The 26,642-nt window shown below is 41.8% G+C and overlaps 1 protein-coding gene across 1 annotated transcript; it reads right to left on the bottom strand.

Annotated features, from left to right (window-relative positions):
• Positions 1-696: 696 nt before the first annotated feature.
• ccdc85al (coiled-coil domain containing 85A, like) lies at positions 697-26,073 on the bottom strand. Its single transcript, XM_039814395.1, has 4 exons — positions 25,354-26,073; positions 22,856-23,954; positions 3,678-3,735; positions 697-1,778 (listed from the first exon to the last, which is right to left on the bottom strand). The coding sequence occupies exons 1-4, from the start codon at positions 25,597-25,599 to the stop codon at positions 1,760-1,762; spliced, it is 1,422 nt and encodes a 473-aa protein (XP_039670329.1). The 5' UTR covers positions 25,600-26,073; the 3' UTR covers positions 697-1,759.
• Between the last annotated feature and the right edge of the window lie 569 nt (positions 26,074-26,642).

The raw sequence follows: 26,642 nt of genomic DNA, 5'->3' as shown, positions 1-26,642 counted from the left end.
GAACTATATATTTGTGAACTGTTTTCAAAGATTAACATATTCAGTGGGAATTAAATAGGTTTGGAGCCAGAGACTGGGTCATGTTGAAACTTAAGAGATGGACGAATATGTTGTGGGTTTTGGTCTTTTCATTGGAATTGGTTGACAGTAACATATCTTCAGCTTTATCCTTTGAACAAATCATAAACACACACACACACACACACACACACACACTTGTGTCGGAAATCCTTAGTAGTGTAGCAGATGTTATATCACAACTGGAATGAGCCTGTTGGTCAGGATGTGAGGGAAGGTGATGGGTGCAGAGGAAAGGGAACTGGCTGTTACAGTTCAACTGACTTAACAGGAAACTCCTTCCAGTTTGACCCTATTGTCCCCCAGCTGACAGGGTGAGACGGGGCAATGTGATGTGGTGGTAGGATGTGTTTTTGCTAGTATTTGACTACTTTATCATAATCTGTATTTCTTTTTTTTAATCTTTTTTATTACACAAATTGACTTATTCTTTACCGCATTATTTCAAACAACTGAGAAACAAATTACACTCTGATCCTCATTTAGTCATTGTTGCTGTCGGTGACTTATAGATTTTTTTCTAACCTTATTATTGGTTTTACAACTTGTCCAATGTGACCTTTGACTGCAGGGTGAAAAGTCAGCACACTGAAATGAAACCTGAACAAGTGATACACCTTTACATAAAGAAGTCTGTTTATTATTTGATATATATCATGTGCATCTTCATATAATAGTTCTAATACCAGTAAGTCAAAAATAATAATCATATTATATTTATATATATATATAGATATATAGAAAACTAATCCAATAATCTACTTTTACTTGGACTTTACTTCCTTGTAAAAAAACAACAACATGGAGAAACATATAATCTTCTCCCCAGCTTCGATATAGGCGCTTTAAGGGAGCAAAGAATATAATACAAAAAAAAATAACACCTGAACATTGCATCTTATAGAACTAGAACATCTGTCAGCAGCTAGTAATGATGACCATCTTGGTTTAAGACACAGGAAGAGGTTATTTTTTTTGTCTTTGCTAGTACATCTTTGACAATTATGCTTTTTGTTTTGTTTTTAAATTCAGTTGAAATTTAACGTTGAAGACGATGGCATTCATGTGATTAGCTGGATTTTGAGACTGAGAGACAGAACGTAGATTACATCAGTCTCATTACACACTTTGGAGATGATGGCTATCTGAAGATGGAGACAGAGGAAAGAGTGGGGAAAACAGGGAGGGAAATAGGAGAAAGAGGAAAAAGTGTTGGAAAATAAAGGTTCAGAAAGAAGTTCAATGTATGTGCTTCTCCACCAATGATGTACATTTGTAAACAGAGAGTAGCGGCACAAACAGTGCAGATTCCTCTACATCTTCTCTCACCGATCCCCAGCGCCCCTCCCATTCTTTGTGTGCTCTCCGAGAGGTGGCCGTGTCACAGTTGGAAGGGAGAGATATCCACTCTAATCCATTTAGCTCCTGCAGTCTCCGTGAGTTTTACCAACCGTACTAATAGCATTCCACCCAAAACTCCCTGCCCCCTCTTCTCTCAAACTCTCGATACGTCGAAATAAAAACATGGAGGCAGGCTGTTGACACGACACGACAGACCATCCAGAGTTGTGGAGGACGGCGTCGAGGGGCCCTTGTGTCTATCAAGGCCAGAGACGCAAGAGGGCTGTACCACTGTCATCCCCCCCCCTCCGTTTGAGGAGACTAGCTGGTCAAGTTGGGGTCAAGACGAGGCATCAAAGCTGTACAGGAATAGAAGAACAGGAAGAAGAGATCTTATTTATTACAGTATAACCTTTGTGGGGCATTATTCATAGTATTTTAAAAGGAAGTTCAGCTTCTGTGGGACAATATCAGGCATTCATGAACACTATTTTTGTATGCATTTTGCTGCTTGCAAAGTAAGGCACCACTAAAATTCTGCATTACTCAGAAAGCATTACTCAATTCCATGGTGATTACTGTAATACTCAACAGTTAGCAATACAAACATTCTCTTTTTCACAGCAGGGATTTTGATTTGTCATAGTAGGAAAAGCACAGTGTTACTAATAACAAACGATGTCTATGTTCTGTGTCCCAGTAAGCCATAGCAGTGTGACAGTGAAGCAGTGTGCACAATACCAGGACCGTGAAACTGAAGCAGCTAAATGGAATTCAACCATCATTAATTTTATTATTTACACATGTACACATGTCAAAATGTCAAATGTCAGATAAGTACAGGTCACCTGCCTCTCTAACCAACACGAATACTGGATTTAACCTTGAAGGCGGTATTCAATTCTTACAATAATCCATCAAGTCCGCAAAATGTAAGTGTTAATAAGTTGTTTATAAATGGATTTTGGTCCAGATGCACCAGAGCCATAGGGTCTTTCACAACCTGGCATCCCAAAAGATGCTCTTGGCTTGTTCGTGAACTATAAAGCATTAGCAAATTATTTATTAACCATTAATAAATGCTAGATAGATAGATAGACAGACAGACAGTCAGACAGATAGATAGATAGATAGATAGATAGATAGATAGATAGATAGATAGATAGATAGATAGATAGATAGATAGATAGATAGATAGATAGATAGATAGATAGATAGATAGATAGATAGATAGATATAGATGCAGAAATCCTGTGGAAGCAAATAAAAGAGACTGAGAGTTTAGGAATGTTCATTACTGCAGGCTTTTGTGTTGCTTATCAGTGACAGATCCTTTTGTTCCCGCCTGCGTCTGTCTCCACCACAGCAGAGAGCACAGGGACGGCCATGGGACCTGACTTCATTGTTAGCGCATATCCTTGTTGCTTTTCTCTGAGCTCGCAAATCATCTACTGACATGAAGTACACTTTCTTCTGCTCCTCACCTGATTCATTCATATTTTTGTATGAGGTAAGTGGGAGTGGGCTGGAAAAGCACAGGCACAGAAAGAACGATGAGGTGAAAAGGAGGAAGACGCCTTCATCCACAGGTAGAAAAAGGTCACCATATATATGAAGAACAAGCATAAGAATGTGTGTTTCAATGACGCGTGTTTGTATGTGTGCATGTTATGGCTATGGTGGGACGTGACTATCCTCTAGGGGGAGGTATGTCTTGTCTTGCAGTCATTAAATATTAATACAGCCATCTCGCCCTCCCACTGGGGCCTAAGTGAAGATGTAGGATGGCACACAGGACAGGATAGGGTCACCTCTACCTCGGTAGGCCCACTGTAAACCCACTGTGATTACACCTGGGCCCGACCAAGCATGCAAACACATTACTCATCTGGAGCCGGGACGCTGGGCTACCTCAAGGACTGACCCCCGCAATGGCACAGGATCAACATATGAATCAGAGATATTGTGTTAATCACCTAATGATTAGCAAGAGAACAGATTGAAAATATTCCATTTTTTCATACAGTCCCGACACAAATACCCTCAAACCCAACTGGTAAATGTAAATAGGTTTAGAGACTCAAGCTAAAAAAAGCACTCTGTATGGTAAAATAGAAAAATGACAGCTAATAACAGGATTATGGGCCCTCATGGAAAGAGCACACAATGACCTTCATTGGCTGTTCTTCTTTCAAAGACTCTTATTAACGCAAAAGAGGTTAATGAAAAAGAAACAAGGTGGAGAGGGGTTCTCTTACCTGTCCCATAGCTTGACATTTCTACAGTTGTTGGTGCAGCAGCCGGCTGATATCAAGGCTGTGACAAAGAGAAATAAAGAAAGACAAAGGAAAAGATGAGTTTTCAATGTGTTGTTATGACAAGAGCAGAGTGCCTCGTTAATCAAATGATTTGGAGCTGACGTCTGTCTTTTCATACTGCCAAAACAAGGGGAAATGACTCATTAATAAAGCATGGTGATGGAGTACTACCAGTTTTTGTTCCCGGTCGGAAATGTATGCAAAAGGCGGAATTGGGAATTGGTTTATTTTTTAACATGTCCCAGTCACCACTAATGCAAAAGCTGACTGAACCATATATAAAGTAATACTTTGAAATTTTGGAAAATACAATTGCTTACTGTTTTGCAGAGTTAGATGAGAAGATCGATACCACTCTCATGTCTCCATGTTAACTATAGAGCTACAGTATAGCCAGGAGGTGATTAGCTAAGTTAAGAAAAAAGACCGGACGCAAGGGGAAACAGCTAGCCTGGCTCTCTCCAAAGTTCAGTTATATGGTATAACTATTTATTGGCAAACAATGGTTTATCCTTTGCCCAGCACTTCTGTGCAGCTTGCCTGGCAACCCCTAATGAAGATTTAACTAAATCACTGCTACCAGCTATTATTCACCAAGAATTAGCAAAAGCCTATGATTCCCGACAAAACCCCATATCACTGTTTTTACAATTTTGTTTGTGAACAGATTAATCAAAAGAGATTTAACGTAATGAGTGAGCTTAATACTGTAGGTGCCGGTTGGCAGATTTATTTGACAGAGCCAGACTAGCTGTTTTCCCTTGCTTTCAGTCTTTGTGCTAAACAAGGCTAATTGCCTCCCGGCTCTAGCTCCATACTTAATCTACAGAGTGGTATCAATATTCTTATCTTATTCTTGGCAAGAAAGCGAATAAGTGTATTTCTTACTATTTGTATAGTATGGTTCATCTCATTTCCTTTTTCTTCTATAAACTCAAAGCATTTCACAACAAAATAAACAATCTAGGGTAAATCTTTTAGAATTCACTAAAAGACATAGTACACTCAAAAGGACCATGGCCACCATTTTATATTATGTTGGATAGAGCAGCATTTAAAACTTTTTTTCACATTCCTCCCCTCATCTGTTTAAATCTCTGATGCAATGGTGCAAGTGACAGCGAGCGGTGACAACCTTCGCACAAAATGTGAATCATAATGTGCACACATGCACTACTACAGTACAACACAACTACAGGCAGAACGATTTATCTAGACCTTAATCTCAAAGTGTATCAAATTAAAGATTAGAAGATAACTTGGAACAATAGCTGGAGACTTAAGGGGCAGACAGTGAGAGATAGAAACAAGGATTTATTTTGCTTAAGGAATGATAGATTACTTTGTTCACTACAAGTTCAGCGGTGCCCTCTCACACTGACAAGTGTAAGACATCACACTATTGCACTCAACATTATTGTCCTTAAACACAAGGCAGGCTCTTGACTCTATCTCAACATCCTTGACCAAAACATCCTGTGCTGCTTTATTTCTGCTTGCCAAGACAAATGTTGTTGTCAAACAAAATGGTGTTAATCTAAAACTGTATTAAAGTACAGGACACACACCATTTGCCCTCATACGCTCTGGCTCTGTAGGCCCTTCTGTTTCAAACTTGGTTCGGTTAAGCGGTGGAAAAAGGCCTTTGCCTTAAGCAGCCCAAGCTTTAAAAGAAAACAAAACTGTATCCCTCTGTAACTCCTTTGTCCTTCAAAACAATTCTTTTCTCCTTGCTTCTCTGTTTTGTATCTCTCTCTCTTCTCTTTCTCTCTTCACCAGTGGTTTCCTCCCCATGAGCCCATAATCATGTTTTCAGCGCATTTCCTCTCCTTGGCGTGCTAACATCTCTCATTAAAGATTCATAACGCTCTTGTGACCGCCGAGTTCTGCGAAAAATACCAGTAGCCACCTTCACTAAGTTCCCTGCCCCTTCCCTCACTCTGTTTATCTTGGTGGGGGGAGGGGGAATGAGGCAACTCACGGCACAAAGAGATATGAAAACTACTTTAAAGAGTTGGGGGATGCAGAGGTGCGCTGGAGGATATTTTCATTTGGAGGTCAGGGTGTGTGGAATGGAATTGATTTCACGGCTAAAGAAGAGCTCATAGACCAGTTAGAGAGCACTTAATACATGATCACATCTCACTTCCTCCTCACACACGAACACAAACAGAGAAACAGAAAGTACAAAGGAAGTATAGCTGATACTGGAGCTGTTTGGCACATTTAAAAGCAGGACTTTGTCTGAACATGCTCTGATGGATCGATACAAACAATGAGTGGTCTAGCAAGGAAATCCCAGCAGTTTCTGAGTGTGGTTTTGGATTGATGCTACTGTTAAAAGTTTTCTACTAAATGACGTGTTCTTAGATTTCTGAGGACGAAGGAGATGCTAGGTTCGGATTGAACGATTAAGCAAGAGGTTTAATAAAACAACATGAAAACGACAGTCAAGACACAATTAAACATAAAACATGAAACATAAAACACTACCAGCATCAGACTGCAAACATGCTTCCCCTGTCGGGACACAAGTTAGCAGCCATGCGACATGACAAACAATACACTGTAAACAGCGGACTACAGAACCTTGTGCCCTTGTCGGGACCCAGGCTTGTAGTCCCGAGATCGTCTCAGGAGCCCCCATTTATCCTGTCCCTCAGGATAAGGACACACCTGAATTTAGGTTTACTCCAGGTCACAGACTAAGGTTGATTATCATGGAAATGTTGATTATATTCAAGTTTACAGAGTTTGCATTTCCTTTGTTCTAATCACGTCTGGGGATGGCTCCCCTAAGGGAGACAAAAGTTACCTTTTCCTGTGGGGACAATGAGTCTCCTACATTATGCTAAATAACAGCCATGACCTAATCAATTCTTTAGAAGCTACAGACGGTGTGAGCCAGACCAATGCTAATTAGTGTAGTTATTTGATTAGATCTAGCAAGTACATTGTGTTTAAACTTTTTAACTTCAACACTACAAACAAAAAATCATTCAGTAATATGATGAGACAATTCTTACAAATCAGCTCTAAATGTATGCTAGTCATATTAGCACAGAATTAATATTATGCCCACTGTGCAATGTAATTAGTTCCAGATGTGTTTCAGATACATTTTCATAACAAACGCATGGTTGACGTCCCCTCTGTTTCTGAGCTCAGAGACTGTCTGGAACATCCAGATTAATTTGCAAACATGCTTGAAACTCATTCACTGAGATAGAGAGCAACATTTGCAGTAAGCAGAAGATTTACAGTGGAACAGGTTTTGCTTGATGTATGTTACTGCAAAGTAGAAGACTTCCTTAATGTTGTCTTGTAAGCGTCGAAAGACAGTTCTTATGGTCTCCACGTGGCATCACAGTAGCACAGACGTGTAGTTACATTTTTGAGAAGGTGCAGCCAGCATAGCCACAGCGTCTATGTGTGCATATCGTCTATAGCTAACGCATAACTATGAATCTAACACAAACTGGAGACTCTCGACAGGCCGTTACATCCATATACAGTATATAGAATGGACCAACAGACCCCGTTGCTCTGGACGGAGACCAGTGAGCGCTGAGCCTTACTGCGCAGCCTCCGACTGAGAGAGACGACGTAAATGTAACGTGATCAACCTGTCTGAAAGTTGTAAGTCTTCTGGTAGCTGTGCCAAGAGAAATCTCAATCATTCTCAATCTTGCAGAGACGGAGAGCGTAGGTATATGTAAGGAGATAACATAGGCACAGGCAAGAAAAAAAAACTAAAAACATGGGGACAGGCTAATTATTGCTAACTAAAATGCTAGTTAACATTAGTAATTAAACCTAAACAGCTCATGTAAGTCGAAACTGCCTGCGAGCTTCTCTTGTACTATACAGTAATTCCTCTACTATGCGACAGTAAGTCGCTTGGTTATGACACAATCGTTAGCCTATTTTTACAAAAACGTCTGCTACGGAGCCATAACATGAGATACAAGGTAATGGAGCCTTTTATACATCGTCGTGTTTCTTTACAAATAAACAATGGACAAATAAAGTCTTTAAACGCTTCAGATGTAAAGTTATTTGCTGTCAAAGTGACGTCAAAATGAATGGGAGTCAATGGGATGCTAACGGGAGGTGATCGTTTTGTAGCATTAAAATGGCTCCATAAGATGTTCGAGTTCTGAAGCGAAGCTTACCCACTTGGTTACATCCTGCAACATGAGGGTCACATGACCAACGGGTAGCCTAACTAGTGCAACTGCAAGCCAATCAGCTAGTATGTTTTCTTGGCTACTATTAGCCTACAATATTATCTAAAAGACCACAGTGACTGAGGGTTTGACTATGTATTATATGTATTAATTTTAATACATTTCAGCACATCCTGATCTTACAGAAATATGTAAAATTAACACAACCTCTCAACACCGTGTTACGTGGTGGTGGCCCATTTGCCAGACTCAAACCCTGGCTGCTGCCAAGGACTAAGCCTACATGGGGCGCACACTTTACCAGGGGAGCTAGAGGTTGCCCCACCACAAAATTTTTAACACATTAGTAATACGGTTTTACAAGGTTGTGGTCATTTTACATATTCCTGTGAGATCAGGCTGTTTTAGCAGGTTGAGGTTTGCTGCATTTCTTCTTTTGCTGTATAGATTTTTTTACTACTTTTCTGTGTTATCTTCTTCACTGTTGTTTTTAGCATTAAGTTATTTTACCGTACTAGTAGACATGCTAGCAAGGCAACTCAAGAAGTAGCTGTTGGCTGTCTCCATCTGTCACCTGACCTTCACCGGTTGCAGTGGTCCGTCAAGAGTCTTCCAACAGAAACAAAGAAAGAAAGTCTAAAGGAAGTGTAGCTATTCTATTTAAATTGAACATTTGCTTAAATTTACACATGCTCTGATAGATCGATATAAGCAATGACATCTTAGCAGTTTCTGAATGTGTTTTTGAATTGTTTGGAGTTCTGAAACATGAATTTCTGTTGGTTATATTGGTGCAAAATGATGCCCACTATACAATGTGATTAGTTCCAGATGCTTTCCCGGATTAATTTTCATAATAAACACATGTCTGCAAGGCCTTGTCATTACACTGCCGTATGAAGGTTGGCGCCCCTCTGTTCTCGAGCTCATTAGCTTGTCTGGGCCGTCCAGATCAGTTTCAAACGGGCTTGATATTTTTGTCCCGTTGCATTATTTTTGGTGTCAGTTTGGTTGTTCTGTACATCACAGTAGATACACCTACGATGCCTACAGTTATCTTACAGTACAGTCAGGAATTAGAGTACAAAGACAACAAGTAACTTACAGTTAAAGCAACAGCCAGAGCCAGTGGAAACAATACAGTTACTTGTTCAACGTACCAATCTAAGTCAGTTCTGGGTCTTAGGACTCACCCGCTCAAGCACAAGAACAATTAGCTTAAATGGATTTGCTGTCTCAAGGTCTGCAGTGACAAACACACACACACACACACACACACACACACCGCACAGGTCACAAGATTACAAACTGCTGTCTTGTGATGGAGCAGTCCTGTTAACACACAGCAGGCATGTGCCAAAATCCAAGAGAATCCATTTAAAGTGAACTTGATCAATGTCTAACGAAACTTACCTTGTGACCTCTTCAAAGAGAGTTATACAGTGAGAAAACATACAGCGGGCGTTAAACCCAAAATTGGATTTAACGGGATGTGAGAAATTTGTAGAGGGAAGAGGGCTCTGTGTGGGTCAGAGCAAGAGTATATAGATAATGTGATTACTCAAGAATAATGTAGGGCCTAAGCTTCCTTAAATTCCATCTCGGTTCACCAGAGCTTGAGTGAAAGGCTCTAAATTTCTCTACAAAGAGATTTATGAGATTGGCTGGGGAGAAGCTGCTCCCACACTGAATAAATCACTGTTCCGAATGGGGAACCATTTTTCTTTTGCAGCCAGACACCAATTATGAACTCTATATGACTCATAATCTTAGTTCATATAAGAACTATTTTTTAATCAGATCATCTTTCGTTTCATGAAAATGGACCTAAATAAGTCTGAAAAACATATTTAAAAGGAGGGATCCAAAGCAGCTCTGAAAAAAGATCTGAATTAATTTGTCAAAATCAGTAATCTTTATCGTTGTTATTGATGTTTGAATCAAACTGGGAAACACAAAAACCTGCTCTCCTCATGGCTGAGCTTCCAACCGATCTACTATGAATCCTCTTTTGATCTGTCACCCCCTCCCTCTTCTTCACTCAACTAACAGGATCAATGCAAGGTAATTTCACATGGCCATTCCCTCAGATCTCCTAAAAATCTGCCACATAAATTATTCAGGCTGGCTGTGCAGGAAAGCCTGTGGAGATGCATGGTAGATCAGTGACCTTCTGTTTAGCTAGCAATCAGTCAGACAAGCAGGGAGACAGTCAGTCAGTCAGTCAGTGAGGCTGCCTGGCAGGAGAGCTACTTGTCTTGATGTCCCTCGGGCGGCTTCAGTCAGTGCTGATATGTGCAACACTGGAGCCTAAGACTAAGCTCTGAATGCATAACACAGAGATTATGAGTGGCCAGAACACATACACAACATAAACGGAAAAAAGCAGAATACTTATAAATTCAAGTCAGTGTTTGGTCAGTCTCACAGAAAGGCCACAGTCTTGGGAGGCCAGTCAATACCACCTTCAGGTCTGGGGAATTTCAGAGCTTTGGTTGTTTCTGCTGCACTAGATTGTAGCACCGATATGCTGATTGGCTATGCTGGTTGACAGTCGTGGACGCATTATCTGTCAGTCAGTGTTAGAGAGACCCTGGTGGCTTGTCTTTCTTATTCAAATCATTAAAAATGATGGTGGTAAACGAAGGGTAAACTCATTTGTGTAAAGAAATAATAATATCAAGGTGTAATTTACTAAGGCTGGCATTTTCAAACTCATCAACGAAATGGCTGCCTCAGGACTTCCAAAGATCTCTTTCTCAAGTCCATTTTTTTACATTTTATCCAGACCTTACATGTAATATAAAATTCCATGCTTAAAATCACAGTAACAACAGTTGTTACAGCAATGATAGGAAACATTACAATGTCGCATAGTGGTTTCAAATGGCAGGGAATCATGTATTGTTCACTAAAGAACACCAAATTAATAAAAGGGACAATATATCTAAAGTTGGTAAGTATCTTAAAGGAATGGTTTCACATTTTGGGATATATAGTTGTTCGCTTTCTTGCCTTGTGTTAAGTATGGAGCTGGAAGGCCATTTACTTAGCTTAGCATAAAAAATGAAAGAGGGAAACTTTAATAGAACCTGTAAATCTCACTAAAAAACACATAGTATGTTGTTTGTTTAATCTGAACACAACCCCAAATGTTAAAATGACAATTTGTGGTTTCAAGTTTGTAGGCTCTCTAACTCAAAAACATAAATAAATATCTTTCCCAAAATGTGGAACAATTCCTTATAAGAAACAGCTGGACTAGCGTAGTTACCATAGACTGTATAAAGGAAGTGGACGTAGCCATCGTGATGTCATCCACTGGTCTGTGGACTTCCTGTTTTGAAGCCTCAAGTTTGAGAACCCGAGACTGAGACCCCGAGAATACTTGTTAATCCCAAGGTAGCCACGCCCTAAAGCATACCCTGCTTTATCATTTATTTTACTCTCTAAATGGGACCATAATTTAAAAAATGAGCATCACGCTGTATTGAAAAATACTTGAAACTAGCGATTAAGACCATAAACTCAAATAAATCCTGTGAGAAGTAGGGTCATTTTCTCATAGACTTCTAGACATCAGACTTATTTTGCAACCAGTAGAGTCGCCCCCTGGTGGCCATTAGAAATTATGCAGTTTTGTTTTTTAGGCCTTTATTTTTGATATGACAGGGGAGAGAGAGGGGGAATGACGTGCAGCAAAGGGCCGCAAGTCGGAACTGAACCCGCAGCCGCTGCGTCGAGGACTAAGCCTCTGTATATGTGTGCGCGCTCTACCTGGTGGCCTCTTCAGGCCAGGAGATTGCCGCTTGGTCTGCTTTGCTTGGTAAATTGTCTCAATCACTTGCTGCTTTTAGAGGAACAATGTTTTTCAGATTCTTATAATTGGTTAAAAAGATCTTTATTGTTCTTCTATATTCTTTTTAAATGTATTTTAGACTGTAAAATGGGTAATCTCCACAGAAATCATTCCAACTGTTGCTTTAAAAAAAAAAAATTATTTAAGCTCACATTTCTTGTCACATTAGTCTATGCAAAGTACAGTATAACAATACAGGCATAAGAGAGGAAAAATGGTCATGCTGCTATAATTAATGGTAAATGTCTTCTGACTACTGTGTAAGAACTGTAATGAAGTGAGTGATGGCAGCAGGTAGGAACGGCAAATACTTGAAGCCGTGGTTTCTGCTGTTTGACTCACTTTGGGGCTGAAGTAGACTGTGGAGAGATGAGAGCACGAAACTCACTGGAGTAGATCTGGATAATTTGAGCCCTGTAGGCTGATCAAGTCTACAAGGGCAGTATGTGTGTGTGTGTGTGTGTGTGTGTGTGTGTGTGTGTGTGTGTGTGCGTGTGCGGTGCGTGCGTGCGTGCGTGCGTGCGTGTGGTTATTTTGCCTTTGTGATCTCAGGGACAGACAGAGATGTACACACATCTCTATCAAAAGAGAGAGCATTCTCATGCAACCACATGCAAAGTCATGCATGGAGTATAGATGTCACCCCTTGACCAGGAATTTACCAGGAATTTCGTGTTCTGTTGGGGTACAAAATCTCTGTTCTGAAATCAACCACTGCTGTACGATTCATATCTAAACAAAAGAGATCAGCAGAGCAGGAACAAAAAAAACAGAATACCATCAGAAAGATTTATAGAAGCAAGTGCTGTCAATCCATCAACCCTTAACTCTTCTTTTCTTACTTTTGTCCTCCATGTTCAAGCCCCCCCACATCATCCCTCCACGTTCTACAAGGGCCTGTGTTGTCAGTCACATTGGTATGGTACGCATTCTGACATGACTCTCAAAGGTAAATTAAATATTTAAGCAGACATTTGCAAGATAAACTGCTGTTGTCCTATTTTAACATGTCACCACCCATCACTCCTCAGTGCTGTTTAATAATATAACAGGCCGGGTATAAAGTAGAAAATTGCAGTGTGTGCGTGTGTGTGTGTGTGTGTGTGTGTGTGTGTGTGTGTGTGTGTGTGTGTGTGTGTGTGTGTGTGTGTGTGTGTGTGTGTGTGTGTGTGTGTGTGTGTGTGTGCGGTGTGTGTGTGTGTGTGTGTGTGTGTGTGCGTGTGTGTGTGTGTGTGTGTGGCTCAGATAGGAGGGGATAAGAAGCAGTATTGGTAATTTCACCAGCTCTGAATGATGTTAGTTTTCAAGCATCCCAGAATTCTTCGCTGCTTTCTGTAGCGCCAAGTATCTTTATTTAATGGCTTCTGTCTTCTCCATTCCCACAAGCCTTTGGACCTTGATGACCCATGTCCTGAGGCGAAAACTTGTTTACACTCTCTGAGACAGCTCTCCCCTCCCTGATGAAAACAACTAATCCTTCTGTAGTTGTGTCTTGTTTAAAAGGCCTTTTGTATTAAGATAGAAATAATGCAATGCATTGCATCAGATACAAAAAAAAAAATGTTGAGGCAATGAAATATAGAATTTAAGGAATGTTTCATCATGTAAAGCCTGAAGGATGAGCTGACATTAAGGTCTAGGTGTGGACAAGAATTTACATCCTCTGCTCTTAAAATAAAGCATATTTCACGCTGCTCTTCTCACATTAAATACATAGAAATGCAAAGGCTGCATCCCATGATTAAAAGTAGAATATTAAAGGATGTCAACACAAAGTTTCATGGAAAAAACAATCTGTAAATCCATCAGCCTACATTTAGAGAAACTACTACAAAAAAAAGTAGCATACCTGCAGAGAAAATGACCATCTACTGCAGTTCAAGCAAGACAAGAATTCCTTCAATTCCATGTTTTACCTGCAGCTAAAGCTCTTACAAAGCCAGATGAAAAAGGTAATTAAATGCACCTTTTTTCTGTAACAGTAAAGGAAATGAGCCAGTCAGTCTGGAGTAGTGGGGGGTAATGAAAGTGATTTCAATATCTCCTAGAGGAAATCTCACAGACTCTCTGAAAGAGAACGAGTAAGAGATAATGATATAGATATAATGAGAGTGGTGCCAATCATTTCATGTTGGTCGGATCAGCCCATCCATCCGCGGTAATGGGAGCTGCACACATGCCTCGCTGTCATTCTCATCAGGAAAACATATTACACCAAATGCACATAATGCACAATATGGACAGGAGATTTATGCCCCAGGAAATGGATAACTACATCCTGGGTGTTGGGAAAGGGAGAGATAATAATGTTGTCAGCCGCAGTGGTTTGACATGTTATGTTCCCATTATGTTATCTCACTTTCTATCCCTGTTCTAACAGATGGCGAGGCTGTAAAAACCATCACACTGATGGCAGCAGCAAAGCAGCTCATCACCGCTGCTTGATCAGACAGGTGCCACAGACAAAGAGCGTTAAAGCAAGACAATGTAACTTTTTAAAGAAGAAATGACACATTCTTTCTCTTACAGATTAAAAGTTGGATTGCACCATTGTTCAATTAAATGCACTCAGGGGTTTTGCCAATACCCCCTTGCCTGGTCTGGTGTGACCAGCAGCTTCTGGTGGCTTCTGTTGGCTAACTTAAACTTTTTTTGCAGACATGGAATACTTAAAGGTGCTCTAAGCGATGTTGGGTGACGTTACTTCTTGTTGACGTTCAAAGTATTTTCAAACAAAACGAAAACTAGCTCGCTCCTCCCTCCTCCTCATCCCGTTCCTCCCTTTTGTGCTTCAGCGCACTAACCCCCCCACCCCCACCCCAAATCCTTCTTGTCCGTTATTGGCTGAACACTGGAACACGGTTTGTGTATGTATGCATGGTCCAGGTTGGACCACTTTGTTTTTGTTGGCGTGTGTGGACCCTAGGCTGTCTACAGAAGCCGTGTTTTTTTTACAGTGTGTTCAGGGGACCGGCAGCTCGCGGATAGCGAGGAGATGTTTGCTGTATGTGACAAAAAATGTTGTAGCCTAAAAAACGCGTGACATCGCTTAGAGTACCTTTAACATTGCTGCTTACCATTGGGGTGGCCCAATGGTTAGCACTGTGGCTTCACAGCGAGAAGTTACCGGGTTTGAACCCTGGTCGTCCGGGGCCTTTCTGTGTGGAGTTTGCATGTTCTTCCCGTGTCTGTGTGGGTTTTCTCCAGGTGCTCTGATTTCCCCCACCACTAATAACATGTTCCACTCCCTCTCTACCGAGCTGATGTGTGGTGTGGTGAGCGTCGTAAGGATGCCGTGCATCAGCCAGGTGGGTGCTACACATTGCTGGTGGTAGAGAGTAGTCCTCCCCGCCCCCTGAAGCGCTTTGAGTTTCTATGATGAAGCGCTATATAAATGTAATGAACTATTATTATTATTTATCGATCTGTTATAATAATGGCATTTTGTCATTCAGACATACATAAATATTTGTAATGGCTTTATTCTGACTTGACAAACCAATTCTTGCGCTGTATTTGGCACCTGGTAGGCCACAGTGAGCGATGTCAATGCCGGAGAATAGTGGTGAGTTAAACAGTTATTATATGAAGGAAGAAAAGTGCTCTCAGTTCTCTCCCAAACTAAATCAGTGAGGGATTTAAAAAAGTACTTTGCCGTCGAAGCCTTTGTTAATGACCACATGATCACAAGGGATGCCTCGTCTCCCCAACAGCATATCCCCTCATAAATGTTCTCATCTTTTATTTAAATTCTTATTTTGTAATGTTAGACAATTGGAAAGCATATAATTTAAAAAAAAATTTAAGTTAGGATGCTCCATTTAATTCGTATTTGCTCATATGCTGTATGGAAATGTTTATGCATGGCATGGATGAAAAGTGAAGATATAGAGTGGAAATGCTGGTCTGATTGCTGTAGTGTTTGTTGCTGGGGAATAATCATCTCCTAAACATCTCAAAATTGGCTCATTTACAGTGCAGGAGTTTTTTTTTTACTGATTTTATTTGTGCATAAGTCATTATAATTAAGGACACATTTTTTGCACTCTTAATACGGAAAGACATGCATTCACTAAATCCATTTTACTCTTGACTGAGCTCGACCTGTGCTACTATGATTTAGCATTTTACCATAATCCCAAAATTGTCACTGTGGCCACAGTGGCTACTGTTACTAGGCTAAAAGTTACTAGACTTTGAGTACAAAGGTGAGCAAACCTGAAGATACTCAAAGTAATATCTCTTATTATTCTGTTAATGTTCCTTTACAAGCTGACATTCATGCAAGTCAATATGATTCATGCAAGCCAAAAATACGGCCTCACGCTGTGCGTGTACCTGATGCACTCATCTGTCCAGCTCCACTCACCTCCTTCACTCCCACCTGATGCCTTCCCTGCCGGCTCTCAGCATGACACCCAGCTACAGCTGAAGCAAATGTAACATAGCTAAAAGTGGTTACTGCTGGTGATTTTGGGACTGACAGAGGTTCCCTCAGGCCCAGTGCTGCCCTCCTACATGGCAGCTACTCAACTTCCAGTTAATTACCTGGCCTAGCAAGCTAATTTCCTCTTGGCTCAGTGGGCCGTTCCCCATTGGCTCGGCATAAGAGGACAAAGACTGCTCTCCATTCCACTGGGTTTGCGTGTCTACCGGATGACTGGGGCTACTGTGGAACATTTGTCACATCCTTCTGGGGTTTGGGCTGGAGCAACGCTCGAACACGACAAGCAGCCTCCCTCATAAGTCACACTGCTATTTAGCTGTGGAGCTGCTGGTGGGGGGGGGGGGGGGGGGGTGTTTGTGCATCCTACAACAGCCAACTGCTTGACATTTTCATCAATACTGATTGAATGATCTGTTTTTTGTTTGTTTTTTAAATCTCTGGTTTTAATTAACAGGTGAAGAGAATCTAATGCAATGTTGATGCATTTTAGATTAACAGTAAGCTTGTTCTCATTCAAAACGTTTTCTAGTATGCATAATTGCAAGGCTGCTAATGTACAAAAAAAAAATGAACTGTAAAAATATTCTACAACAACATATTGTATTGTGAAGTATTAACAGCTATGTACTGGCAACTCGAGTTGCCAGGTAACTTCTGTAATTTAAATAGAATGCAAGTAAATGTTGTAAACCAGATTACAATTACTTGTTTTTCTATAAACAAGTAATTGCTGTAATTTATGTACAACACAAAAGTTATCCTGTAATAACTGCACTTTTACAAGACTTTATTGGCAACTTTTTTGCCAGGTATTAGGTATTTAAATGTTACACTGTAACAAATCTGTCTGTAAAATTTAAAGTCAAATTCGTTACAGTGTAACATTTAAATACAAAAAAAATGTCACATGCAGTACATAATCATTCTCCTTGCCTCCCCCTAATTTATAATTTAGCTTGCCAAAAATAATGTTTCTTCTCTTGTTGTAGACATTTCACACTCCATTTCCCATTGACATTACAATTGTCATGAGTATTTGGCTGGAATTACGGGTAAAGCACCCAAAAAAGTAGCATGCTTTTGTTTGAGAATCACCCAGAAAAGAGAAGATAAAAGGCTTTTTGCTCCATCCGGGAGAAGCGAGCTTTCAAGAGACAAAGCTTAGGGCGGCTTGATTAAAAATGACAATGATATGCACCGGAGGTAGATAAACAAAGTGCCTAATCATGCACTCCTTGGTTAATGGCTCCACTGATGGCCTATAGGCAAGGGTGTTTGGGATAATTGGTCTCAGGTGTGATTACAAATTAAAATGCCGTGATAGCATTTCAAAGTAACATTTCCCCTTTGCGGGGTTGTGATAAAGACATCCACCTTGAGAAACAAACATCTCTGACGGCCTCAGCACAAACTATCTCTGGAGCTTTCAACCTGCTCTCATTCCTTTACTGTTTTAAATAATAAAACACATCAAGCAAGGAATACCTACGTAATTCTGAAATGAACAATACTACATTTATTTGCAGAAAAATAGGTTTTGGCGATAGAAACACGGGATTATGTGTATGAACAAGTCGATCTACACAACATCATGCCACTTTGGTAAGTTGAACTAGTAATGAAAGGACAAGCTGGAATGGTAGGCAGTACATATGAGGTTATTTGGTAATAATACTAATCCATTTGAATTACAGCAGCCTAATGCTCCCCTAAATCCTTTCATGCCAAGCAGCTGTGACAAACATTTGAGTTTCTTCATGTCGCTTAGGCTGTGAGACTTCATAATTTGTCAAGGGAATGCTTGCTTTCCATCAATCGCCCTGGCAGACGAGCGAGGACGAAGAGGATAGAGTGGAGTCAGAGGAAGAGGAGAAGATGTGTTGCAGAGAGGAAGACAGAAAGAGACAGAGAAGGAGGGGAAGAAAACAGCCAGTAATCCACTCAAATACTTCCTCAACCCGATTTTCCTCAGCTCAGCCTGGCAAACAGTACGTCCTGCGGCCTCCTCCAGAAGGAGGGCTTTGTAATCAGAGTTTTCTCTCTGTCCGACAGCTGGTTGTTCACACTGGCAGCCAATTAGGGTGGAAGGAAGAAGAAAGACAAGCGAGAGGAGGGAGAGATAGCCTGGCTTTCGCAGTGACAGTGGAGAGGGAGAACATTATCTCAGGCCCAAAGCTTCAGTGATGATTTCCTGTTGCACTGACAGGCAGCAGCACTTCTTAACAACAGCCAGAGGAGCTGGGTAGTCTGAGCTGATGCTACAATTATAGATTAATAGAAGGAGAATGAATGAGACTGTGGGATGATCTTTGCTAATTCGATCAGATAAAATAGCATACAATGCCCTAGAATTGAGAATTATGCTGCCAGTGTTTGTCAGTTTTTATTAAGTCAGAATACACCAAGTGGAGTAAGACATGGTTATGCAAAAGTTCACCAGACAATTCTTTCAAAGATTCAGAATCTGAATAAATATATTTGTTTAGTTGGCTGTTGACTAAACCTAGTTCAGTTTGTGTTAAATGCCTATCAGCGTGGGAGGGCGCCTTATGTTTGATGTGTTAAAGGCACAGCCTCTACCTACGTTATGTTTTATAGCTGTAATGTCTAAGGATTCTGTTCATATTTGCTTGGACATTGTTGGACTTTGTTTGAATGCATGAAGGTGTAATGCATTTCTTATTTCGCTCTCATGTTATTGCTCTTATTTGTTATTTTTGTAGTGTCTTGTAAATGACGTACTTACTAAATATGAGGAGACTGCTTTTTTTTATATATCTGTACCCATAGTTTCAAAAATAACTAAAATAATAAATAGAATTTTGAGTGTTAAGCCAGCTACTGTTATCACTGTAAACTGTAAAATGAATGCAAACAAAGTCAAACAATGTCAAAGCAAAAATAAACCCAATCTTACTCCTAAAACATAACAGTTATAATCCATAACTTAGGTACATCTGAGAAACACTTTAACACATTGAACATAAAGTGCCCTCCCAGGCTGTTGATATTAGGCATTTTACCACAAACTGAGCTAGGTAAAAAACACTAGTAAACCTATACTGAGTCTACATTCATCAGATAGAGAAAGAAACTCTATGTGTGTGTGTGTGTGTGTGTGTGTGTGTGTGTGTGTGTGTGTGTGTGTGTGTGTGTGTGTGTGTGTGTGTGTGTGTGTGTGTGTGTGTGTGTGTGTGGCATTCATTGGCATCACAAGGGCAGATATTCTCCCGCATACTGAGTGTTTTTTTTCCCTATACAACATTTGTGTCTCCTTCTGATCATCTGAGCAGCTTAAGCTAATAAGCAGAACTTCTGATTGCTGAAGCAGAAAACATGATTAAGTCTCCCCTCTTTTTGAGAAAAGACCCTGCAGTGCAGAGATCCTACTGGCTTAGCGTACAGTCTGGGTCAGGAGACTACAGTGTTTATGGCTGATTATCTTTCACTAAGTGGGAGTCTATCACATGGGAAGATGCCGGACATATTTGATCTGGGTCACAACTGAACTGAAGGTTTCATTGTTTACTAGTACTGACCAATATCACATACAATCTTAACAGGCATTACAAGCCCATCATTTTATATGAGCAAGACAATATTTATTGCTATTCAGGAACTTCTGAAACTCCAAAGTGACATGCAGATATGTTATCTCTTATTTATGCACTTTGTAGTGAATTCTCTAAATGCCTTTTTAGGTACACCGCTTTATTTTCTGGATCATGTATTGTTGAGATGAGAGGGCATCTCTGTCATTTTACAAAACACAAATAACAATGTTTCTAGTCATTTTAGGGGGTCATACCCTTCTCCCGGCTGTAAACATATCAGAATATGTGTGATAAGCTTCCCTAAAGAGGCAAAAGCAGTTTGCATTAAAAGGCTACATAGGTCAGAGTGATGTTTTGCTTTCATTTTGGATTTTGTCAGGAATTTAAATGGCCTGAGCTTCAGTGCTGTCGAGTCGCACGTGAACAGGAGACTTTCATTTGTCTAAATAAAGCACTGCAACAGTGACCCTGGATGGGACAGCATAGCACATCCACCCAAATCACACACACAAACACAAGTACATAAAAAAAATGAAATAATACTGTGCAAAGGGCTTAGAGGATAATCCAAGCGAGTGGAGTGTACTACATAGTCACAGGAATTAAATTCCCTCTTCATCCAAAAAAGGACATGACAGGAAGGATGGGTCAGTGGATGACACACACACGGCCACAAAGCTGCTCTCTTTGCTTCTCCTAGACAACAGGCTATCTATTTATACTTTTTTCTTTTTTTCAGTGTTTGTGTCATTTAATCTGTCCGCAAATTTTCACACCAAAATACAGCCTGGTGGTTACATTTTGACGCAATTAAATCAGTGTCTGCACCAAAAAAAGATAAATCTTCAACCTCTGGCTAAGTGTTGATTGAATGTATTTATCTTACTGTAAATACTGTGTTGTGACAGAGAATACCCAGCCATTCTGACACACAACTATCATGACATCCCAATACAACTCTATAGCAACACGCACACACTCCCACTTCTCTCACACACAGGCTTAATAAAGTCTTTATGAACCTGGTTAAAGGCTATTTGGTACATGCATTTCACTCTGAGCTAAGTTCACAACAGTTATGCCACAGTTGGCAAACCACCAGACTCGAGGGCCAGTGAGTGCCCTGTGCACTCACAACATTTTCCAATTAAGGATTTGCGAGGCATTAATGTGCCGTGGCCTTTTGCAGACATCATATGGGTTTCAGGTTACATCAAGATTGAAATCTCTCAGAGTGCCCAGAGAGCTAAAATAGAAAACTGAATGATGATCCAAAACGAACTTGTGTGTGTCTTTACAATAATCCGGGGCAATCTGTAGAGATTGAAAAATGGCTCAAGTAAGCATGTTTGTTACTACTAACTGTTACTAACTGTTATTTCTGAGGCTACAGTGGCTGTATTGAATTCTTGCCCCTTCGGAAAATTGTGTTTTAATTCAATAAGGTTTGAGGGACTCACAAAAGACAAAAAGAATGGTCCCAATTGAAGCAGCAGAGGTTGAGATCTTCGGACTTTTAGTCTCCAGTATGGATCAAGTCCCCAAAACACTACATCTCCATAGTGCGGCTTGATATTGTCTTTTTGTTAGACAATCCATGTCTGGAAAATACCCATGTTTTTTTAAACTCCACAACTCCAGTGTGAGAGTCTTTCCGACAACATTTTTCAGTCTCTAAACCAACAAGCTGAGATAACCCTGATGACATCATAATAACATCATCAGGGCATCCGACTTGACAAAGCTCCTCCAGAGCCACAGATGACATTATGCAACTGTTTTCACAGGCTGAGTCCCCGTAACTAGTAAACTGATCTTCATGTGTACAATCTGTGGAGTGCTCCTTTAAGGTCATGCTAATGTTAGCAAAGATAGCACAATCTGAAACCAGTAAATTGCGTCTTTGCTTTGCAATTGTCATTTTATAACACAACATATCAATCCAAATAATCAATAGGCATAAATGACTCACCATTCATCAGTAACAATAGCACATAATCTCATGTAACCATTGACCATTACTTCACGAGAGGTAATTGAAATCCTTCCTGTAAGTGTTGGATTTACTCCGCTCTGAGTACACTGTTTCTGTTTCCCTTGTAATTTTAGCCTTGTATTGCAAAGTCAGGCAGATATTTCACCTTGAGGAATTTGTCCTTTAGCTTCAGCCAGCTCTGTGCCACTCAGCACTTTTTTCCCCGGGACTCCAGAAATCATTATCAGCCACTGTGGGGTATTTAAACAGCAGCCAAGTTGGTACTTTGATATTGCTGCTTCTCTCTGACACCCTTGACGCTCACTAAGCTCACTGAGATAGGCACAACTGCAGCAAAGATTTGGGGGTAATTCGTCATCTAAAGAGGTGCGTGTGTGTTGCAACGCTACACCACACACTGATATCTGAGCATAGCTCATTTGAGTCGAATCTGTCCAACTGAGATACAGAACATGTAAAATAATAAAATAATCTAAACCCTTTGCTTTCTCTCTCATCCATTGAGCCAACCCACATTCCTCTCGAGATGCCAGAAAAATCAATAATGCTGTAAATTTTGCAACAGTCAGAATGAGGAAAAGTATCTCTGTTTTCTCAATCAAATAAGTGCATTGAAATCGCAGATCATATTTTTTGATACAGTTTTGACAGAGAAAGAAACTGTCTCTACCCTGCCGTATCCTTTTTGTACAGAGAGAAAACAACAAATTAGCAGAACCTTGAGAAGCGTGTGCGGGTGTGTGGCTCCGTGGGTGGGTGGGTGGCTCCGTGGGTGGGTCGGTGTGTGTTTGTGTGTGTGTGTGTTTATATGGCTTGAATTTATGTCAAATTTTGAGTGTAAAATGTGTTGCACAATGTCCTTTACTGCATTTAAGGGGTCGTGTGCATGAGAAAGTTTTAGAAGTAATTAGGGAATCAAAACACGTAATGATCACGTCACATGCACTCACACAGAAACCTTACCATGCACACACACACACACACACACACACACACACACACACACACACACACACACACACACACACACACACACACACACACACACACACACACACACACACACACCTACCGTTCATGCCATTGTAGATGCTCCGATGGTGTGGCGACAGCTCGTCTCCAGCCGGCCTCCTCTGCCCATCCCTCACAGGGCTGCCAAACTTCACATGGTCAGGGCTCATACTGTATTGGTGCCTATGAGTTTCGGGGCTGCTCCCCTGGACCATGCAGCCCTTTTCATGGTGCTCAGTGGCCCCTAAATGTGCCTGCCGGGGCTCGGGGCTCCCGCAGCCTGTACTGCTAATGCTGCTTCTGTGGTGCCTCTGATAGAGCTCCCCGCTGCCTCCCTGACCCAGGAAGTGCTGCCTCTGGCCCAGGAGGAGATCAGAGCTGTGGTGCTTGGGGTGCTGCTCCGGACTGCGTCGGCCCACGTTCCTACCGTATTTTTCTGGGCTGAGGCCCCTCATAACTCGACTGTGGTCAGGCACAGATATGGAGCCGCAGCGGGGCCGGCAGAGCTGGGGCAGGGTGTATGGGTACTCCAGGCTTGTACTCCGGAGGCGCCCAGCAGGGTGCTCAGGACTGGACACCTCCCTGTCTCCTCCACTCCCGCCTCCTATTCCACTGATGCTGCTACACCTGGGTTTGTGCACAAGCTCAGGGCTCCCTTTTTCCCCACCACTTCCAACCCCACCCACCCCTGGAGCCAGGTGAAGCTGCTTGTGGTGAGGGTGATCCGAGCTGTCGGCGCTCCCTGCGCTGGATGTGCTGCTCCCGTCCCCCACGTCTCTCATCAGGAGCCCCTGCCCGGGCACCAGGAGCAAACTACTCTGGCTGTCTATTGAGTTGCGGCACCCTCCCATCACTACACTCCCTCCCCCTACACTTCCTCCGCCGCCACCTCCTCCGCCTACCACCCCCTTCTCCTCGTCCAGCAGCAGGCAGAGCTCCTTCAGCTCCAGGTTCTCCCGGATTACCTCCTCCTGTCGAAGCTCCAGCTCCTTGAGTTTCTGGAGGTAGAGGGTCACCTCTTTGCGCATGATGCTGGCACTGTAACGTCCCAAGCGCTGCCACTCCCTGGATACACGCTTGCCTTTCTGGCGATCGTCGTCCAGGAAGCAGCACAAGTCCCGCAGCTCACGGTTGTCTTCCTGCAGCTTCTGGTTAATATCCTGAGAGGAAGAGAAGGAAAAAACAAGAGGAACAGAGCGATGGGTTAAACTCAGGCCAAAGCACTAGGAAGCGTCATAAAATGCACAATGCTGATCAAGGCAGAAAGAACACAAATGTGCTTTTATTTGGTACGAAACAAAATAGTTTGTTTTCTATTAATTTAAGTCGAACTAAATCGCCGCAACCCTTGTCCAATTTCAATCCATTTCACTGCTCTTTTAGGTATCAGTCAAACGCTGTATGCAATCATAATGAAATGAAATCCTAATCCTCTCTGTCTTCCCCACAAAAGCACTGACTCACTGTGTGCCATTCAATGTGAAGTACATCATGTAGATTAGAATGCTCTGCAGGAGATGGAGAGGCCACACACAGAAATAAGACAGGGTTAGAGCAGTCAAATCACACGCCTCTAACATTTTACACTCAGCAACGTTTACTTAAACATCCCTCCTTTACCTCCCCAAGAGCTCCTTTTTTTTCTCCCCTCCCTCTACTGCTCTGTTCCTTTCTTATACCCTCCAGCTCTTTCCTGTGTAATTAGGCAGCTTGGATGGGTGGGGAGAGGTGACGAGGTCTCCAAGAAAGGCAAATGATCCCCATGTGTTTCATCTAAGGCTACCTCAGGCTGGGTCTCAGCTTTAACTGTAAACATTGTGAACACTGTGCCATATTCCTCTTATTAGCAGTGCAGAAAATGAAGGCAGTATAAAGGTTACTGAAAAGAAGAATGCTTGCAGTACTTTCAAAGCAAATCCCACTTTCTTCTAAAGGCATATTGTACTGCACAGACTGTAGATTGATGTGCAGGAATTGTCTAGGAATGTGAGGTGTGTGTGTGTGTGTGTGTGTGTGTGTGTGTGTGTGTGTGTGTGTGTGTGTGTGTGTGTGTGTGTGTGTGTGTGTGTGTGTGTGTGTGTGTGTGTGTGTGGATCTGGACGCCAGATTTGAGCATTGGCATATGAACAGAGGAAAATGCCCTTCGCTTCAGTATTTCTACCTCATTGGCCTGTACTGCACTTTCACTTGCTCTGTGTTTTATAAGCTGCGTTGTAAAGATACAGTTTGTCATTAATTTAGGTCAAAAATAGCCTATCCCTTCCCTTCCCTACACTCTTTTTTTTTTTAAACCCTCAATTTCCCAAAATCTAAATGAAAACCACATGCCTCCCTTAGGTTAAGCATGTCCATAAAGCCTATGTGCACAAAGGGTCTCATCCATATCAGATTCTCATACAGGCCTACACAATGGCACAATGAACTTCCATGATACCATCTATTCTCACACCATGTTTGCAGAGACGCTTTCTAAACAGCAGAACGTCCCTCCTGCTATGCGCGTTCTCAGGTGTGCTCCAAACCTATGATCTCATCTTTCACCAATGCGCGCCCCCTCACCTTCAGCCCCCTGATCTCGTTCAAGTGCAGCTGGAGGCTGCGATTGACCTCTCGGATGAGATTGCCGTGGTCCAGAATCACGCTCATCTTATCGGCCTCAGACCGCCTCAGCCGACGCACCAGATCCTCCTTGGTCCACTTGAGCAGCTCCTCGTCAGTCAGACCGGAGATGTCCTCCGAGGGACTTTCAGTCTTCGCTATCGACAGCTGGAGCTGAGGCTGGGGCGGCGGAGTCGCTTTCTCCATTGGCACAGCTCCTCCGGCACCGACAAAGGGCAGAAAATAGTCAGAGGCTCGTTGACAACCTCCGCTCGCATCCGCTCCCCTGTCGACTTAAGGTGGAAAACGGTTACCGGCAGAAAGTCAGTCGCATAGTTTTGGCCTTTTTTCTGCAGCTCCCGACTCTTCTACTCTCTGCTAGAGCAACAGCTGACGATGCCGGCTGAGTGCGATACCGTGGATAAGCTGCTCTGCTGTGCTGTCTATCACTGCAACATCCTCACAGCCAGCCAGGATGTACTGTGGCCAGCCTACTTAAAGTGTGAGTTATCGCCTCGGTTTAGTATCCAAATTCGGTCCCAAACGTGGTCAAAGTGAGAAAAGCTTCGGCGGACAGTCGGTGCACACACCTGCCGCCTGTAGCCTATAGGTTCAGCCCACTGCTAGAGAGAGAGAGAGAGAGAGAGAGAGGTAGAGAGAGAGAGAGAGAGAGAGAGAGAGAGAGAGAGAGCTGTATTCTCCTCTGTCTGTGCACATTGGTCTTTGCTCTCTCTTTTTTTTTTTTTTTTTTTTTTTTTTTTTTCTTAGCTCTGCAGGGGCTTATGCTCCACCAAAAATACAGCTTGGTTACAGCGCCACTTAATGTTCAGAGACACTCTAAACAAGCTGAGTTCACTTCCTCTCGGATTTCTTTACTTGTTAGCCTACTTGAAAATGTAGAACGTAAAATAGGGCTATACAGTTTCATAAATGGCCTACTTTCAGTTTTTTTTTTCAAGATTCAAGATTTAGGCTAATACTTTATTGACATGCAATAATTGCTTGGAAATTGGTGCAATGTGCTCATTACAAAAAAATACATAAAGCATTCATAGCAGGGCAGTCAGTTCCTGTTAAAACACATAAAGACACATATAGAGCACAACCACAGTGTCATTCTGTTCTACCACTTATTCTCCTTCACAGTAAACTACTTCAGCTGCTAATATCCTGTTTCAAAGTGCATTACATTTTACAATTTAATGTTGAAACCATTGGCTTGAGTTCATCACATTTCATCATCAGGCAAG

This window comes from Perca fluviatilis, chromosome 1 (genome assembly GCF_010015445.1).
Source record: "Perca fluviatilis chromosome 1, GENO_Pfluv_1.0, whole genome shotgun sequence".
Classification (NCBI taxonomy): Eukaryota; Metazoa; Chordata; class Actinopteri; order Perciformes; family Percidae; genus Perca; species Perca fluviatilis.
This window is presented reverse-complemented; position numbering and strand designations above follow the sequence as displayed.